Below are 14,490 nucleotides of genomic sequence, written 5' to 3'. Positions count from 1 at the left end.
AGTGGTGAACGTAGAAAGACGTGAGCTGGGTTCCCACAGTCACAGTGGGGTTCTTCAGTGCACCTCAGTTCAGCCCACAGCCATTGTAGATTGCAAACGTTCCCCCTGTCACTTCCAAGAAACACGTCCCAGTTGACACCGTGCCAGGAAACAATAAATGTTTTGAAATAAAAGAGGGACTATCAGGATAGTTAATTTTTTCAAGACTGTGGAATAAAAACAGATACAGAGAAAATGGCGATAAAAGCAAAATTAGAAAGGAATGGAGTGGAAGCAGACACACAGTATAAAATAATCTTTCTCCAAACAGATAAATGGGGAAACCTTGATGAACTATATTTTGATATAACGTGATTAATTATAACCCAGAGACAGATACTGGGGTTCAAGCTACAAGCTGAGAGTGGAGAGGCAAAGCAGCCAAGCCAGTAGATCTTACCTCTACCCAGCTGAAATGGCAATCCTGTCTCTACCAAGACTGAAAGGGTGTCCTGGCTAGCTCCACGAATCCTCAGACTGCAATGCTAGACTGCTGCCTCTTCCTTTTATACCTCTCAAAGCCTGGGATTAAAGGCATGCGATCCCAAGTGCTGAGATCACCTTTGTGTGAGCTGTTTCTCTTTAGGACCGGACCACTTTCATGTAGCTCAATGTGGCCTTGGTCAAAGAGATCCATCTGCCTGTCTTATGAGTCCTGGGATTAAAGATGTATGCCACTACTGCCTGGCTTTATGGTTTGCTAGTATGGCTGCTGGGATTAAAGGTGTGTATCACCATTGACTGACCTCTATGGCTTGTGGCTAGCTTTGCTTTCTGAACCCACAGGCAAGCTTCAATACATCATGAATAATATATCACCACATTTGGGGAAAAGTGCAAATGAAATGCTTCTGGTAGGTAGAAATAGAAGGCGTGATGAGACAGTGGTCCTTAAAGGCCATTGCATTCAGGGGCTCCAGGTTAGGGCTAGCCTTTACTGTCATCAGCTTTGTCCTTTATTGGAAAATGAGGTGATAAACACATTTGTGTAGGTAACATGCCTCATTTCCAAACTCAGACATCTCCCTGCAAGATAGCTCAGTTTTGAATTTGGACCACACATATAGAGACCCATATCAAATGTTAAGTTGACAATAAGCCTAAGGATGGTGGCACACACCTTCAGTCTTAGTCCTCAGGAGGCTGGCTAGGAGGATCTCAAGATCAAAGGCAGCCTAAGCTACAGGGACTCTTTCACAAACTAAAGAGGAGGGAGGAGGGAGGGAGCCATTATCCTTTTCCTTTTCCTCTACCTTGGTGTTGATGTCACTGTAGACAATATAGAGTCTTGTATAGCCAAAGTGTTTGCTGCAAATCAATAAAGGCAGATAGAAAGTTTTCAAAGAAGACAGAGATAACCACAAAGAGTCACTGTTGTTGTTTTGTTTTGAACTTTTTTACTCTTTTGGGAGTCTGTCATCCCACTCTCAATAAATACTCAGAGACATTTATTCTTAGTTATGAATGCCTGGCCTTAGCTTGTCTTGTTTCTAGCCAGTTTTTCTTAGATTATCCTGTCTATCTTTTGCCTCTGGGCCTTTATTTTTCTCTATTTATGTATACCTTTCTTCATTTCTTATTCCATGTCTGGTTGGGTGACTGGGTGGCTGAGTGGCTGGCCCTTTTGTCCTCTCCTCCTTTTCTTGTTCTTTGATCTCTTCCTAGATTTCTCCTCCTACATATTCTCTCTCCCTGCCAGCCCTGCCTATCATTTCTCTTGCCTTGCTATTGGCTGTTCAGCTTTTTATTAGACCAATCTTGTGTTTTAGACAGGCAAGGTAACACAGCTTCACAGAATTAAACAAATGCACCATAAAAGAATGCAACACATCTTTCCATCACTAAACAAATGCTCCACAGCATAAACAAATGCAACACATCTTAAAATAATATTCTACAACAGTTCACAATCTTAGTTTCTAAAGGTTCTGGGTTTGAGGAACAGACTTGTCTCTTAAGATGGTGAATGAAAAGTGATTCACACATGAGGACCAGATTCCCAGACCCTAAAGGGAGCCATATATGGCAGCAGGCACATATAACCCTAGCTCTTCTATAGTAAAATAGGAGACAGGAGAATCTCCAGAAGCTGATGGGGTAGGTTGTCCTGGTATATGCATTGGTGAGCAAGAAATTCTGCCTCTAACAAGGAAGAAGGTGAGGGCCAACACATGAAGTTGTCCTCTGACCTGTACATGCATGCTATAACACACGAGTGCCTGTGTACACACAGGGAGAAGGGGAAAGGGAGAAAATGAAGGGGGGGCAGGAAAGAGGAGAGAAGAGAAGGAAAGGTAATGCATGAGGAGGGGCTTATTAAACCCATTCCTGGCCATCTTCTTGCTGCCTTGTTCCCAGGTGGGACACCTGGAAAGGCCTCTGGGACAGTGCAGGACAACCCCTTGACGGGGTGGGGAATGCAGGGGTGATGTGGAGGAGTAGAAGAGGTTTCTGAGGACTCCCAGCTTGAATGGCTCTCAGCAAGAAAGCGGGTCCTTAGGGTTACCTTCCTCAGAGAAGTGGCTCTGGCCTGCAGAGTGCACAATTCTGGATACAACTTTGTCTTAACACGGGCATTCCAAGTGTGAACAGAGTTGGGGCATTGGTTCACATTCATTTCAAGACTCAGTGTGTTCTGAGGCACTCTCTGGGGTCTGAACGCCAGGGCTACCATTCCTGAGTCTTCTGTAATTTCTTAAAAGGTGTAGGACTAACCTTTTCCCTCTACCTTGTCCTCTGTGATTGAGATAATTAGTGATTGAGCTGTTCTCTTCCCCCGTGAAGCATTTGGTTTCTTAGAATGTGTGTCACAATCTAGAAAGACTAGGGTATTGAAGGGGCAAGATAAATGCCACTGTATGGATAGGTAAGTGTTTCCCCTGGGGATCTGAGCATTGGTCTGTGATCATCATAACACTCGAGCTGGATTCTATGCATTGAGACAAGAGGAATAGTGTTGATACAGTCTCTCTGTGAGTTTGACACTGCAACCCCTCTTCTGAGCAGTTTAAAAACTAAATTCTTCTTTGGGGATTCTAACAGACTATAAGACATAACATTTTCCACATCGTGCTTTCATTCAGAGGCCACACTAAATGCAAAGGACCTATGGGCAGGGGTGGCCAGTGTCAGAGACAGTCCTTTTTAAAGCTTGGGAGAAATGTCCGGGAGTCTCCGAGACTCCTGCTGCTCTGATGGCATATTTTTTTTTTTTTGGTCTGCAGGTCATCACTGCTGGCTTGTCACTGTTGCTGTTTGATGTGATCCTGACCAGTGCAACTGTGGGATGGTGAGTTCTCTGCAGAGAGAAAAGATGCACATTCATCACAATACTGATTTCTACTCAAATGTCTGTGGGTAGATGTCTCCATCCTAAGAAAAGTTTCATGCTAGTAAAGCCTTCCCTGTTTTCTTTAGTCATTGACTGATTGCCTGCTTGCAGTCCTAGGGCTAACACTGTGCCTCATGTGCTAGGCAAGCACTCTCCTCTAACCTACATGTCACAATGTAGCCCAGGTAGACCTCGAGTCTGCATTAATCCTCTGGCCTCAGTCTCTCAAATGCTGGTGACAGGTACGAAAAAGCAAGCCTGCTTCTTTATCTTCCAACTGTTACGAGTGTGAGTTTACATTCATAAGAGTGCGCTCTTACACAACTTCTATGACATACAGTATAGTGTATAAGATTGTACACTTATACAGTATGTTCTTATATATTATATGACCTGATATAATTTCAACAACTGAAGATTCCATGCCTAACTAATCTCAGTTCATCATATCATCAGAATGCCTTTTAGCCACTCATCTATCTCTGAGTGGCCACCATTGATCCCTTGTTGTCTAAGGAGGGAATGGTTGGTTGCCATGTACACACACATACATTCAAAACATCCATTCACAGAGACAGCATGGTGGTGGTTGGACAGTAGAGAGAGTTCCTGGATGAGACAGCATGGTGATTGTTGGACAGTAGAGAGAGTTCCTGGGTGAGACAGCATGGTGGTGGTTGGACAGTAGACAGAGTTCCTGGGTGAGACAGTACTTACTCCTTTAGGGACGGACTTGGCATACTCAAAATGTCAGCAGATTGTGTTTAGGACAAATTCTTCATCATTTTAGATTTTCAGCTATGTTTTATTTATTCTTCCACAATTTCATCCATATGTATAATGGATCTTGATCATACCTGCCCTCAACTCGCCCCTCCCATTTCTTTGGAGTTCCCTTCCCTGCCTCATGCTGTCTCCCACTTACCCTGTTTTATAAGCTATGAGTCCAGTTGGCACTGCTGGCTGCAGTGCTGACCATCCTTGTCTTGGTGGAGCTGACTTTGTTCAGGCATCTGTAGCTACAGTTAATTCATGTCACATTTCTTTTCACTCCTTCTCCATGTTGTTCCCTGAGCTGTGTAGGTGATGTTAGGTTTTTTTATATTACATTTTTGTTTATTAAATTTTTTATTTATTTTACATCCCAACTGCATTTTCTTCTCCCTCTTCTCTTCTCCCCCTTCTGTCTCTATTCAGAAAGGGGCAGGCCTCCCATGGGAGTCAACAAAGCATGGTACATCAAGTCGAGACAGGACCAAGCTCCTCCCCCTGCATCAAGGCTGGGTGAGGCATCCCAGAATGGGGAATGGGTTCCCAAAAGCCAGCTCAAGCATCAGGGACAGGTCCTGCTATGGACCCCACAAACAGACCAAGCTACACAACTGTCACCTACATGCAGAGGGCCTATGCTGGTCTTATGAAAGCTCCCTAGTTGTTGGTCCAAAGTCCAAGAGCTCCCACTACTCAGGTCAGCTAGCTGTCTCTGGGTTTTCCTGTCATGATCTTGACCTCCCAGCTCATACAGTCCTTCCTCCCTCTCTTCAACAAGACTCCCAGAGCTCAGTACAGTGCTTGGCTGTGAATCTCTGCATTTGCTTCCATCAGTTATTGGATGAAGGCTCTCTACGGTGGCCACCAATCTGATTACAGTAGATGGCCAGTTTAGGGGCCATCTCCACTATTGCTAGGAGTCTTAGCTGGGGTCATCTGTGGGTTTCTGGGAGTTTCCCTGGCACTAGGTTTCTCCCTCACCATGAACCCCCCACTCCCCAATGAAGACATGTCTTTCATTACCCTCCTGCTCTGTCCCAGCCCCAGGAATGTTAGATTTTAATACTACAGCTATGATTCTGTTGGCTAAAATGCTTACTGAGCGTTGCTAGGCATAGTGGCCTTTAATCCCAGCACTTGGGAGGTAGAGCAAGGTGGGTCTCTGTGAGTTTGAGGCCAGTCTGATCTACAGAGTGAGTTCCAGGACAGCCAGGAGCACATAGTGAATCTCTGTCTTGAGAAAAACCACAAACAAAAAAGATTTTACGGAGTGTTGTATGTAGCACAAGGGGAAGATACTAAAGAAGTGTGAGATAGTAATTCTCAATGAATATTCGAGGGAAAACAAAACCAAATGTTTTATGCGATGGACAGGGTGGTAGTTACTGAATGTGCTGTGGACATGAAGATTTAAGTGAGAGGACAGGCATGCTCCGAAGGCAAGCCTTGACCCGCCTCATACCGGATCTGATGCCGGTGGGAAGGGCTTAGCTAGGCGGTAGGATAGGAGAGGACTCAGCCTCTCTCGTCTAGGACACACAGGACTAGAGGTTCTGGCTGTAAGATACTAGGGTAAAAATGGGCTCTAGGCCACACAGCTAACCCCACACTTACTCTTTCTGTCCTGCGACCGAATGACAGTAACAGTGGGGAGGAAGACACATGCCTTGTATGTGTGTGTTATGTAAGTATGCATTATGTGTGTGTGTGTATTATGTACATGTGTGTGTGTGTCCAAATGCATGTGTGCACCCCAGCATTTATGTGGTGGTCTGAGGACAACTTCAAGAGTTGGTCCTCCTTTCTAGTGAGTTCCATGGCTTGAACTCAGGTCCTTAGGCTTAGGAGCAGGCTCTTTTACCCACTGAGCCATGTTGCTAGTCCCAAATCTCTGTGTCCTGTCCTGAGGCATTTAAACGATTTTCCCCAGGGTTTTATAGACATGAGTAGATCATACTGTATCTCAAACCCAGGCCTCAGTGTGTCCCAAGCCCCCCAAACTTGCAGAACTATCTTGAGCACTGGCAAAGCCTTGTCAGCAAGACCCACAAAGGTGACACAGGAAACTGGCCTAGATGTTTATCTTTCCATACATGGTGCTAGCCTAAGTTCTCGACAGTATTTTTCTTTTTTATACACATGCCTCCACGTTTTGTATAGAATTTCAAAATGAACCAAAGAAACCCAGGTGCTGAGTTGAGGGAGAGAAATCAGAGCGATACGGCTCTCTGTCGTGAGGAAATGCCGAGGTAGACTAGTGACAATTTTACATGTGTGGAACTGAGGTTATGCTCTGACAAAATGGAAAGAGAGGCCATTTGGGCCCAAATCAAGGAAGTGGCATGCTTGTCTGTTGCAAAGGACCTTGACTTTGGGAATTCCTGGGCTTTACAACTCTCGATGTTAGGGATGGTTTTTCGGCCTCAAAGAATTTTCCAACCACAAAGTGAACAACCAGGAGGAGTGTGTCAAGCTGTAACCCCAACTTCTAACACTTACCCAGGTTGTTGGTTCATGGCCAAATGCCACAGCTCACGAGTTCCAGATGGGAGTGTCTGGTCTTTGTGCCCTGGTGAATTAAACTAATCAAAAGTCACAAACGGTAGGGGTTGCAGGTCTTGGATTTTTTTTCTAATGTTTTAGAACTACTATATTTTCCTGTATAGTTATCGCTTCTTATGTTTTGATTGATTTCAAATTTCAAATTAATCAGCAGCATTTAAAAATTAGGTGATTTCCTCCTATAAATCCAGGTTTCCATATTCCTTTGAAAATGGAGACTGCTGTGAGTTTGTGTTGGGACGATGCTCACAGATGCTCCAGACACTGGCCTGGAAAGTTCTCTCTGATGAGCACGGTCACAGCTATGCCTGAACTGGCTTGTCTTTTCTCTTGGGAGGGCAGCATTTTAGGTGGTCAGGTTAGGCCATCTAAAGTAAGATTTCTGGGTTGGCAAGACAGTTTGGTAGATAACGGTGCCTGTCTCTGAACCCAACGGTCTGAGCTTGTTCCAGTTGCCACAAATTGTCCCTGATAGTCACATGTGTGCCATAGCATGCATGCACTCATACTCCACACATACAAAAATAGATATATAAATATAATATAAAAATAAAGTCAGGTCTTTCACTCTTGGCACTATTGGTGTTTGTGGCCAGATTATTCCTTGTTGTGGGTACCATCCTGTGCCTTATTGGATGCCAAGTAGCAAACCTGACTGGATGCTAGTAGGCCTCTCATTTGTAATGAAAATGTCTTTGAGGCATTTGACAGTATTGCCTGGAGACAGAATCACCAGTCTCAATGTTCTTGCAAATGAGCGGAGAGAATGCTATCTGACTTTTCAACAAGATCTTACAGAATTTGCTCATCTCCTGATTAGGGATCTGAATCGGCTTAAATCCTTGGCAGCATCGCCCAGCCCCCTGGATGTGGCTTTCAAAGTGGCTCTGTGTGACAACCAGATGTGTAGGCTTTTCCCTCCCTCCTGCACCCAGATGTGTGCAGTGCTCATTGGAATAATCCAGTGTAAGGCTCTGGGGAATGGCCACCATGAATCTTCTTCCTTCTGAGGAATCCATGACAACTCTTCACCCATCATTCACCCCGCCTGCCATCCATCCATCACAGGCCACCAACCATGACAACCCACCCAGACCTTATCCCAGTACAAACCTCACGAATATCAAGGATCTTTAGAAAATGATTGTAAAGAGCTGGGTGTAACATTATATGCAAAATTCCAACACTCAGGAAGCCGAGGCAGGAGGAGTTCTAATTTGAGACCAGCTTGGGATACATATTGAGACCCAGAATAAATAAAAAGACTTTCAGTCAGCTGGTGGTGGCACAAGCTTTTAATCCCAGCTGCTCCAGAGGCAGCGGCAGGTGGGTCTCTGTAAGTTCCAGGCCAGTCTGGTCTACAGAGTGAGTTCCAGGACAGCCAGTGGTACACAGAGAAACCTTGTTTAAAAAGAAAGAAAGATTTTCAATTATCTTTGAGTCAAGCTATCCTCTCTGTGATTTTAGGGCCCCTTCCTGGAGACTACTCAAGTCTTAGTAAACAGAAAATGAATATAGGAGCAAGAGGAAAATGTTCTAGTATCTGCTAAGTCCCTTTAAGACTACAGTGAATGAAACATACCAGTTTCCTGTTTGAATAGAATGTTGGCATCTCATTTTAAAAGGTATTATTTGGGGCTAGGGATATAGCTCAGTTGGTGAAGTGCCTACCTAAACTCACGAAAAACCCTGGGTTCCATCCCTAGCACCAATTGGGTGTGGGATATTCTTGCCTGCATAGTGAGTTTAAGTTCAGGCTACATCAGATGTTATAAAAAATATCAACAACAAAAGATAAAGTAGTTGTCCATTATCTTTCATGTATATCATACTTTATCAGATTGTGAACTTCATTCTGCATGGGAATGAAATGTTAGCAACATACATTTTAGTGGGGTAGAATGGAATAAAACCCAAGTAGTTGGAATATAGATGGGAGATGGGGACACGTTTAACAATTTGGTCATTCCGTGTGTGTGTGTGTGTGTGTGTGTGTGTGTGTGTGTGTGTGTGTGTGTGTGTGTGTGTGTGCATGCGCACGTGCGCTGAGTCTTCATCTGAGGGAAAATATCATCTGTCTCTTGAGTTCGTAAGGAGTTAGCCAGGCAGCCATAATAATGATGTAAGGTGAGACAAGGCCTTTGATACCCTCAGAAGAAGAGCTGGCGAGGCCCTGAAATAACGCTCTGAAGAGACACTTAGAGTGGGTGTCTCTGGCCACGTGTGCTCTGCAGCCTGAGGTTTATGCCTCCCCCAGTGAAGTGTGTCCATTTCAGGAGTGTTGGGGATTACACGGTTTGCAAACAGTTCACTCAAGCTTCAAGCTTTGACTTAAATAGTTCTAATGCTCTTAAGACTCCAGGACCCCGTGTGAACTGCTCCTGCTGGTTAGAAAACAACATCAAAGTCCACCTCTTGGCTCTCTTCACAGTAAATGAAACAAGGTTTGTTTTCATCTTACCATTCACTAAGCTCCTTGGGCGCTTCACAAAGTCCCTCCACCAAAGGGATGAAAGCAAGGTTATGAGACTCGGGCATTGTTCCCGGGCCGTGAGGGAACAGCTGGCCGAGGGCCAGCAGCGCCCTGGTCCACTCCCCGTGATTAAGGAGGATTAGGGAAGTGTTCAAGATGAAATTGTCCCCCAACAGAGCTGTGCAGCCTTCCTCTCGGGTTGCCGTGCCTGTGTGCTTGCCCAGGGCCATGAGGTACCACGTGTGTTCTTGAATGGGAAGAACAGCAGAGCTGCTTCACATGAAGAAACAGGGCTTTTCGTGGGGGCAAAGAGAACAGGTGACTGAGTCAGCTCCTAGAGTCCCAAACTAGACTAGAGCCAAGCAAGTTCCCCATCTCCACAGAGAGGTATTCCTATGTATGGCCTTCTAAACTTGGGCCATACTGCTCAAAAGCGGTCCTATGGCAGTGATTGCAAAAGTCTTCATAGGTATACGTGGCTCCTAAGACCCCAAGCCAGCTGTACTCCTGTGAATTAAATAGGATTGATTGATTTTTGTCTCACTATTTGTGATGGTGTCTGCAGGAGAGAGGGACATACATTCCCACTTGGAATGTCTACTCCATCTCTATCGTTCACCTTGTAGAGGAACAACCCCATGCTCATAGCTCTGTGCCTGGCTCCTTGGCCAGTACTCCTATGTGCTAACCCAGAGCGAGAGGAATTTTCCCAGGCTCTAAGGTGGTAAAGGAGTAGACTTGGTTTTTCTCTTGCCTGCAGAGCAGACTCATTGTGAGGTATAGCTTCTGGGGCAGGGTGAGGAGGTGCATGTCTTGGTCAGTCCCTGGAGCTGCCTCTGCGTCTCCCCCAAGGAAGAGGTCCATAGAGAGAGTTCAGTGACGTAGCCACTCACCTGTGCAGCATGACATGTCCTTCATTAGATGTCTTCCACAGAGGATGGGCAGCCAGCATACCACCACCGAGGCAGGGATTGCTGCTGCAGGAGCTCATCTGGTCAGAGAATAGCCATGTGCTATTGGTAGTCCATTATCACCAAGCTCAGAGTTGGGTGGCTTCAGATGGTTAGGTGTGGTCAGCTCCCATGGACCAGGTAGGGAAACAAAGGCTGGATAAATCGGAACTCCTGTCTGTGTGGTTCTAAGTTTATTTCTTTTACATTCTGATACTTAGTTCATTCTTGTGCTGCAAGTGCGAAGTGGTAGATTCCCCGTGTGTCACCATCACAGGTTTTCACTGTGAAGGCAATGCATGTGTTTCTTATACTCAATGTCCCAGACACGCCAGAAGTATAAAGGCACCATGATGACTGTCTGTGTGCTGAGTTTGCATTAGAGAACTGGGGTACGGGGTGGGTGGATAGAGAGGACGGGAAGAAAGGGTGTCACTGAACGTTGGCAGGCACCCCTGAAAAAGTCTGCCACTGACGGGTCCCACCGTCATAATCCCTTGGCAGTGGCCCAGCCCGGCCTCCAGAAGAGCAACAGACACCAGTTGTCTACCAAGAAGTTTAAAATAGAAGAGGAGAGACCGTTGACTGTTTTAAATTACAGTCAAATATTCACTCTTTCCCGGCTGCCGTTCTCATGTCTTAGTTCTCGAGTCGCCGCTGCATTTCCGTGCTGGTGGGAAGTTCGCGATTCCCACGTCTGTGCTCACCTGTAACTGTTCTGTTAGTCTAAGCTCAGAAGCCACACCCCTCCTAATGTGAGGTTGTGTGTCTCTGTAATTTCATATCCCACAATCCCTCTATCCAGAGCCACCTAAGGGGTCATGGGACCTTCTTCTGCCTTGCTTCCTCCTCATGTTTTCCCTTCAGAGTGTTGACTGTTTAGGATAAGCGGGACACGTCCCTTTCCCTGAGGCAGCTTCCCAGACCCTTTACCCACCCCTTTAAGTGGCACTCCCTCCTTTAGTGGCATGATGGTTTCTGGGCTATACCTGGGCTAGCCTGGGCTGGTAGCTGTGGGCTACATCGCCCTTCCTTGGTGTTTATGGGTGCCAGGCAGCTTTGGTAGGCCACGGGGTGAGGAAAGCTAACCCATCTGCTACTGTTCGCAGCTTCCTGCTTGGCGGACTTGGTGAGGCCCTGCTGGTTTTCTCAGAGCGGAGGAGTTCCTGATGAAGATGGGCAAGGAGAGGAAACGTGCAGCCTGCTGGCTGAGAACGCAGCACCCTGGCCTCCCTCTTGAGAGACATAGAAAGAACACACTGCAGTGAGACCAAGCTGAACTCAAATACCCCGCTTTCTCGTTGCTTAGGGCAGGGTCGCTCAGGGGCCTCTGCACCGCTGAAGAGAAAGAGTCCGTCCATCTTACATCTTACATCTTACATCTTCCCCGCTGGACCTTTGCCGCTGCACCGGTCCTGCCGAGTCGGGAAGCGGAGGATCTTAATGGGATGGCTGTGTCATCTGGATGGGCTGCAGCCTCTGGATTCCAGGCCTCTCACCAGATACTGTTTTATGGTTGAGGTCACAGTCCCATGGAATCTTTTGCAGATTTTGGTGGAGTGTTGTGTCTTTACATCTTGGAGTCTCTTCTACCCCTTGATTTTTCTGGGTTACCTGAGCCCGTGCCTACCCACAGAGACCAAGACATGCTCCTGAGAGCTGGGCGGGCAGGGCAGGTGTGGGGACTGAGCAGGGGTTCGGGACCAAGTGGGACCCCAGCAAAGACCTTTAGACCATGTTGATTTATTCCCAGCTTCTCAGTTTCTCTTGGTTCTTGTGAATTTGTCAGGATGGGGTGAATTCTGTTGGTTCTTGACCACCGTTAGGTGAAGCTGGTGACTAATCGATTACTTGAAGCCTTTTAAGTACCATAGCCCTGATGGGTCTTAAGGCCTCCCTCATCATCTGCTCTAGCCTGGGTGGTCTAAAACCTCTCACCTTCTGCTCTGCCTCCAGAGTGCGGAGCCTGCAGACATGCACTGCCTAGCTTTTGTTCCGTAAGTTCTTTAATGTATGTAATTCCTTCATATCTCAGGTGGGATCTCAAGGCATTGAGTGGTGGATTTTATCTCTCACACCAGATTAATAATAGAAATAAAGTCCCACACCTTACCACTAGAGAAATGTACACAATAGTCACTTAAGAAACCAGTGCTTCAGTCTAGATATTTCTCCTCAGTGATTTTACAGATACTTGATTCTGGCAAGTGTCATTCTGAGGTCACTTGGCCAGCCATGAAGTCTAGGAGACCCGTGTCATTGGAAGAGACCCACTGGCTGTGGGAATAACCCCTGTCCCAGGCTCAGATCCAGGGAGAGTGAAGTCAGCTCGTATTGCTGAATTTTTTTTTACCCCAGCTTGTTGGGAAACAAAGAAAATGAAACAATAGGATAGATTTATGTATTCAGTGTGTGAGAATCTTCAGTTCATCTTGTTCTGGTCTCTGCTTGTCATTTCAGGTAAAAATGTCCCAAGACTTCATGCTTATGTAGTCTGTAATTCTTTCTTAGAGTTTGTTTAAGATTTATTTGTTCTGTTAGCTGATGAGTACTGTGCACCATGTCTATGCTTGGTACCTGTGAAAGTCAGAAGAGGGAGTCAGACCTCCACAAAAACTGGAGGTACAGATGTGGTGAGCTGCCATGTGGGTGCTGGGAACTGAACCGTGTGCTCTGCAGGAATAACAAGTGCTCTTTCTTCTTTTCTTTCTTTTGGGGCGTGTTTCAAGTCAGGATTTCTCTGTGTAGCCCTGCGTGTCCTGGAACTCACTCTGTAGACCAGGCTGGCCTCATACTTACCAACCCTGCAACTTAACTTTTAAAAACCATTTTTATTTTAAACTATGTGTATGTTTCTAAGTATGTGCACAATGAGTTCAGGTGCTCCTAGGAGGCCGGAAGAGAATTTTGGATCCCCTGGAGTTGTAAGTTGCCAGCAGTGGGTGCTGGAGACAGAGTCTGGACCTCTGCAAGAGGATGTATTACCTGCTCTTACCTGCTGAGCGCCTCTCCAGTCCAGAACTCACTTTTGTTTTTCATCTAGTGTAGCAGCTAGGAAGTATGTAGTTATACCCCGTAGATCAAATAGAGAATTTTCCTTTTTTTAAATTCCCACAACCCCATCCCCCATGTAATCCTGTGCCTGTCCCTCTAAGTGTCATGTAAACGGATGGAGAGTCCTCGCCTCCAACCACTCAGCACTCAACCCCAGCCCCATCTAGCTGGGCGGATGGAAACCCTTACTGAAAGCACATTCCAGAGTACCATGTTTTATTCTTGAGTGCTTGCAACTGTGATGATGGGTGAGGCAGAGGGCCAGTTGCCCCTTCAGTACACCGACCGCTGTCCCCAGCTCCCATCTGTGCTCTGGGCTCATTAAGGTATAGTGGCCACCTTTAATGCCCCCATCCTCACGCTCAGCTGTGAGTGTTCAGGGGACCCAGGGGTGAGACAGGGGCTCTCCACCACTGCAGCACCCGTTGTCTGTTTGTTTGTTGAGGCAGGGTCTCTGTTAGGTAGCCCTACTGGAAGTGTAGACCAGGCTAGCCTTGAACTAGACTGCCTCTGCCTCCCTATGCTGGAAATAAACCACCATACCTGACTCTAACTCCATTTCAAAGCCAGGGTGGGTTTTCTGATTGCACAAATAATATGCTTTCTATTGAGAGAGGCAAGGTTCTGTGTGATCATGTATTAAACTACTATGACTCGAAAGAAAAATAGACCATTTATTTTCTTGGTAATTTGTCTGTTTTTCCTTTTTTCAACCCAACAGGGGAGAACTGTAGAAATGGCTGATGCTGCCCCTAGGAATTCTTAGGGTTGTTGTTGCTGCTGCACCTTGGTTTTAGACAGGGTCTCCCATTGTAGCCTAGGCTGGCCCCGAAGGCAAGCCTATTTTCTTGTCTCAGACTCCTGAATGCAAATGACTTGAGCTCAGGCATAGGCCCCTTCCACCACTCTAGGGCCCTTGGCTAACTCCAGTGAGACTCACAATCCCTTCTAGACCTGGGTTGTTCTATCCCTGCTGGCCACATATAGCAATGGAAGACCAGTCACTGTTGGTCAGACTCTTATTTGCTCTAAATGTGGGGTCATACTGATTTAGTCTTTTTAAAAATGATTCATATAAACAGATTTAACATAGAAGTGTAAAATAGGTCTGGGCATGGTAGTACACATGTATAATCCAAGCACTTAGGAAGCAGAGGCAGGTAGATCTCTGTGAGTTCAAGGCCAGCCTGTCTACATAGCTCCATGTTTACCAGGGCTACACAGTAAGACCCTGTGTCCAGGGGGAAAAAAAGGTAACTCAAAAATTTTGTAGTGAATATGTGTTAAAATCATTAATTATCAAATATATA

General features: G+C 46.0%; 1 protein-coding gene across 10 annotated transcripts in view; it reads left to right on the top strand.

Moving 5' to 3' along the window:
- Tmem241 (transmembrane protein 241) overlaps positions 1-14,490 on the top strand; it is a 193,313-nt gene that overhangs the window by 106,977 nt on the left and 71,846 nt on the right. For 8 of the 10 annotated variants that reach the window (XR_005881672.1, XR_005881671.1, XM_040757836.1 and 5 more), the window contains one exon: positions 3,264-3,328. Coding sequence is in view for 8 of the 10 variants with exons in the window: in XM_040757836.1 (XP_040613770.1) it covers positions 3,264-3,328 (65 nt within the window). In the remaining 2 variants the exon portion in view is untranslated. Of the gene's footprint in view, positions 1-3,263; positions 3,329-4,567; positions 4,593-11,235; positions 13,870-14,490 lie in introns of those variants that run through there. The other 2 variants (XM_040757838.1, XM_040757839.1) reach the window with 2 other exon arrangements.

This window comes from Mesocricetus auratus, unplaced genomic scaffold (assembly GCF_017639785.1).
Source record: "Mesocricetus auratus isolate SY011 unplaced genomic scaffold, BCM_Maur_2.0 Super-Scaffold_100015, whole genome shotgun sequence".
Taxonomy (NCBI): Eukaryota; Metazoa; Chordata; class Mammalia; order Rodentia; family Cricetidae; genus Mesocricetus; species Mesocricetus auratus.
Note: the sequence above shows the minus strand (reverse complement) of the source record. Positions and strands in the feature narration are given on the sequence as shown.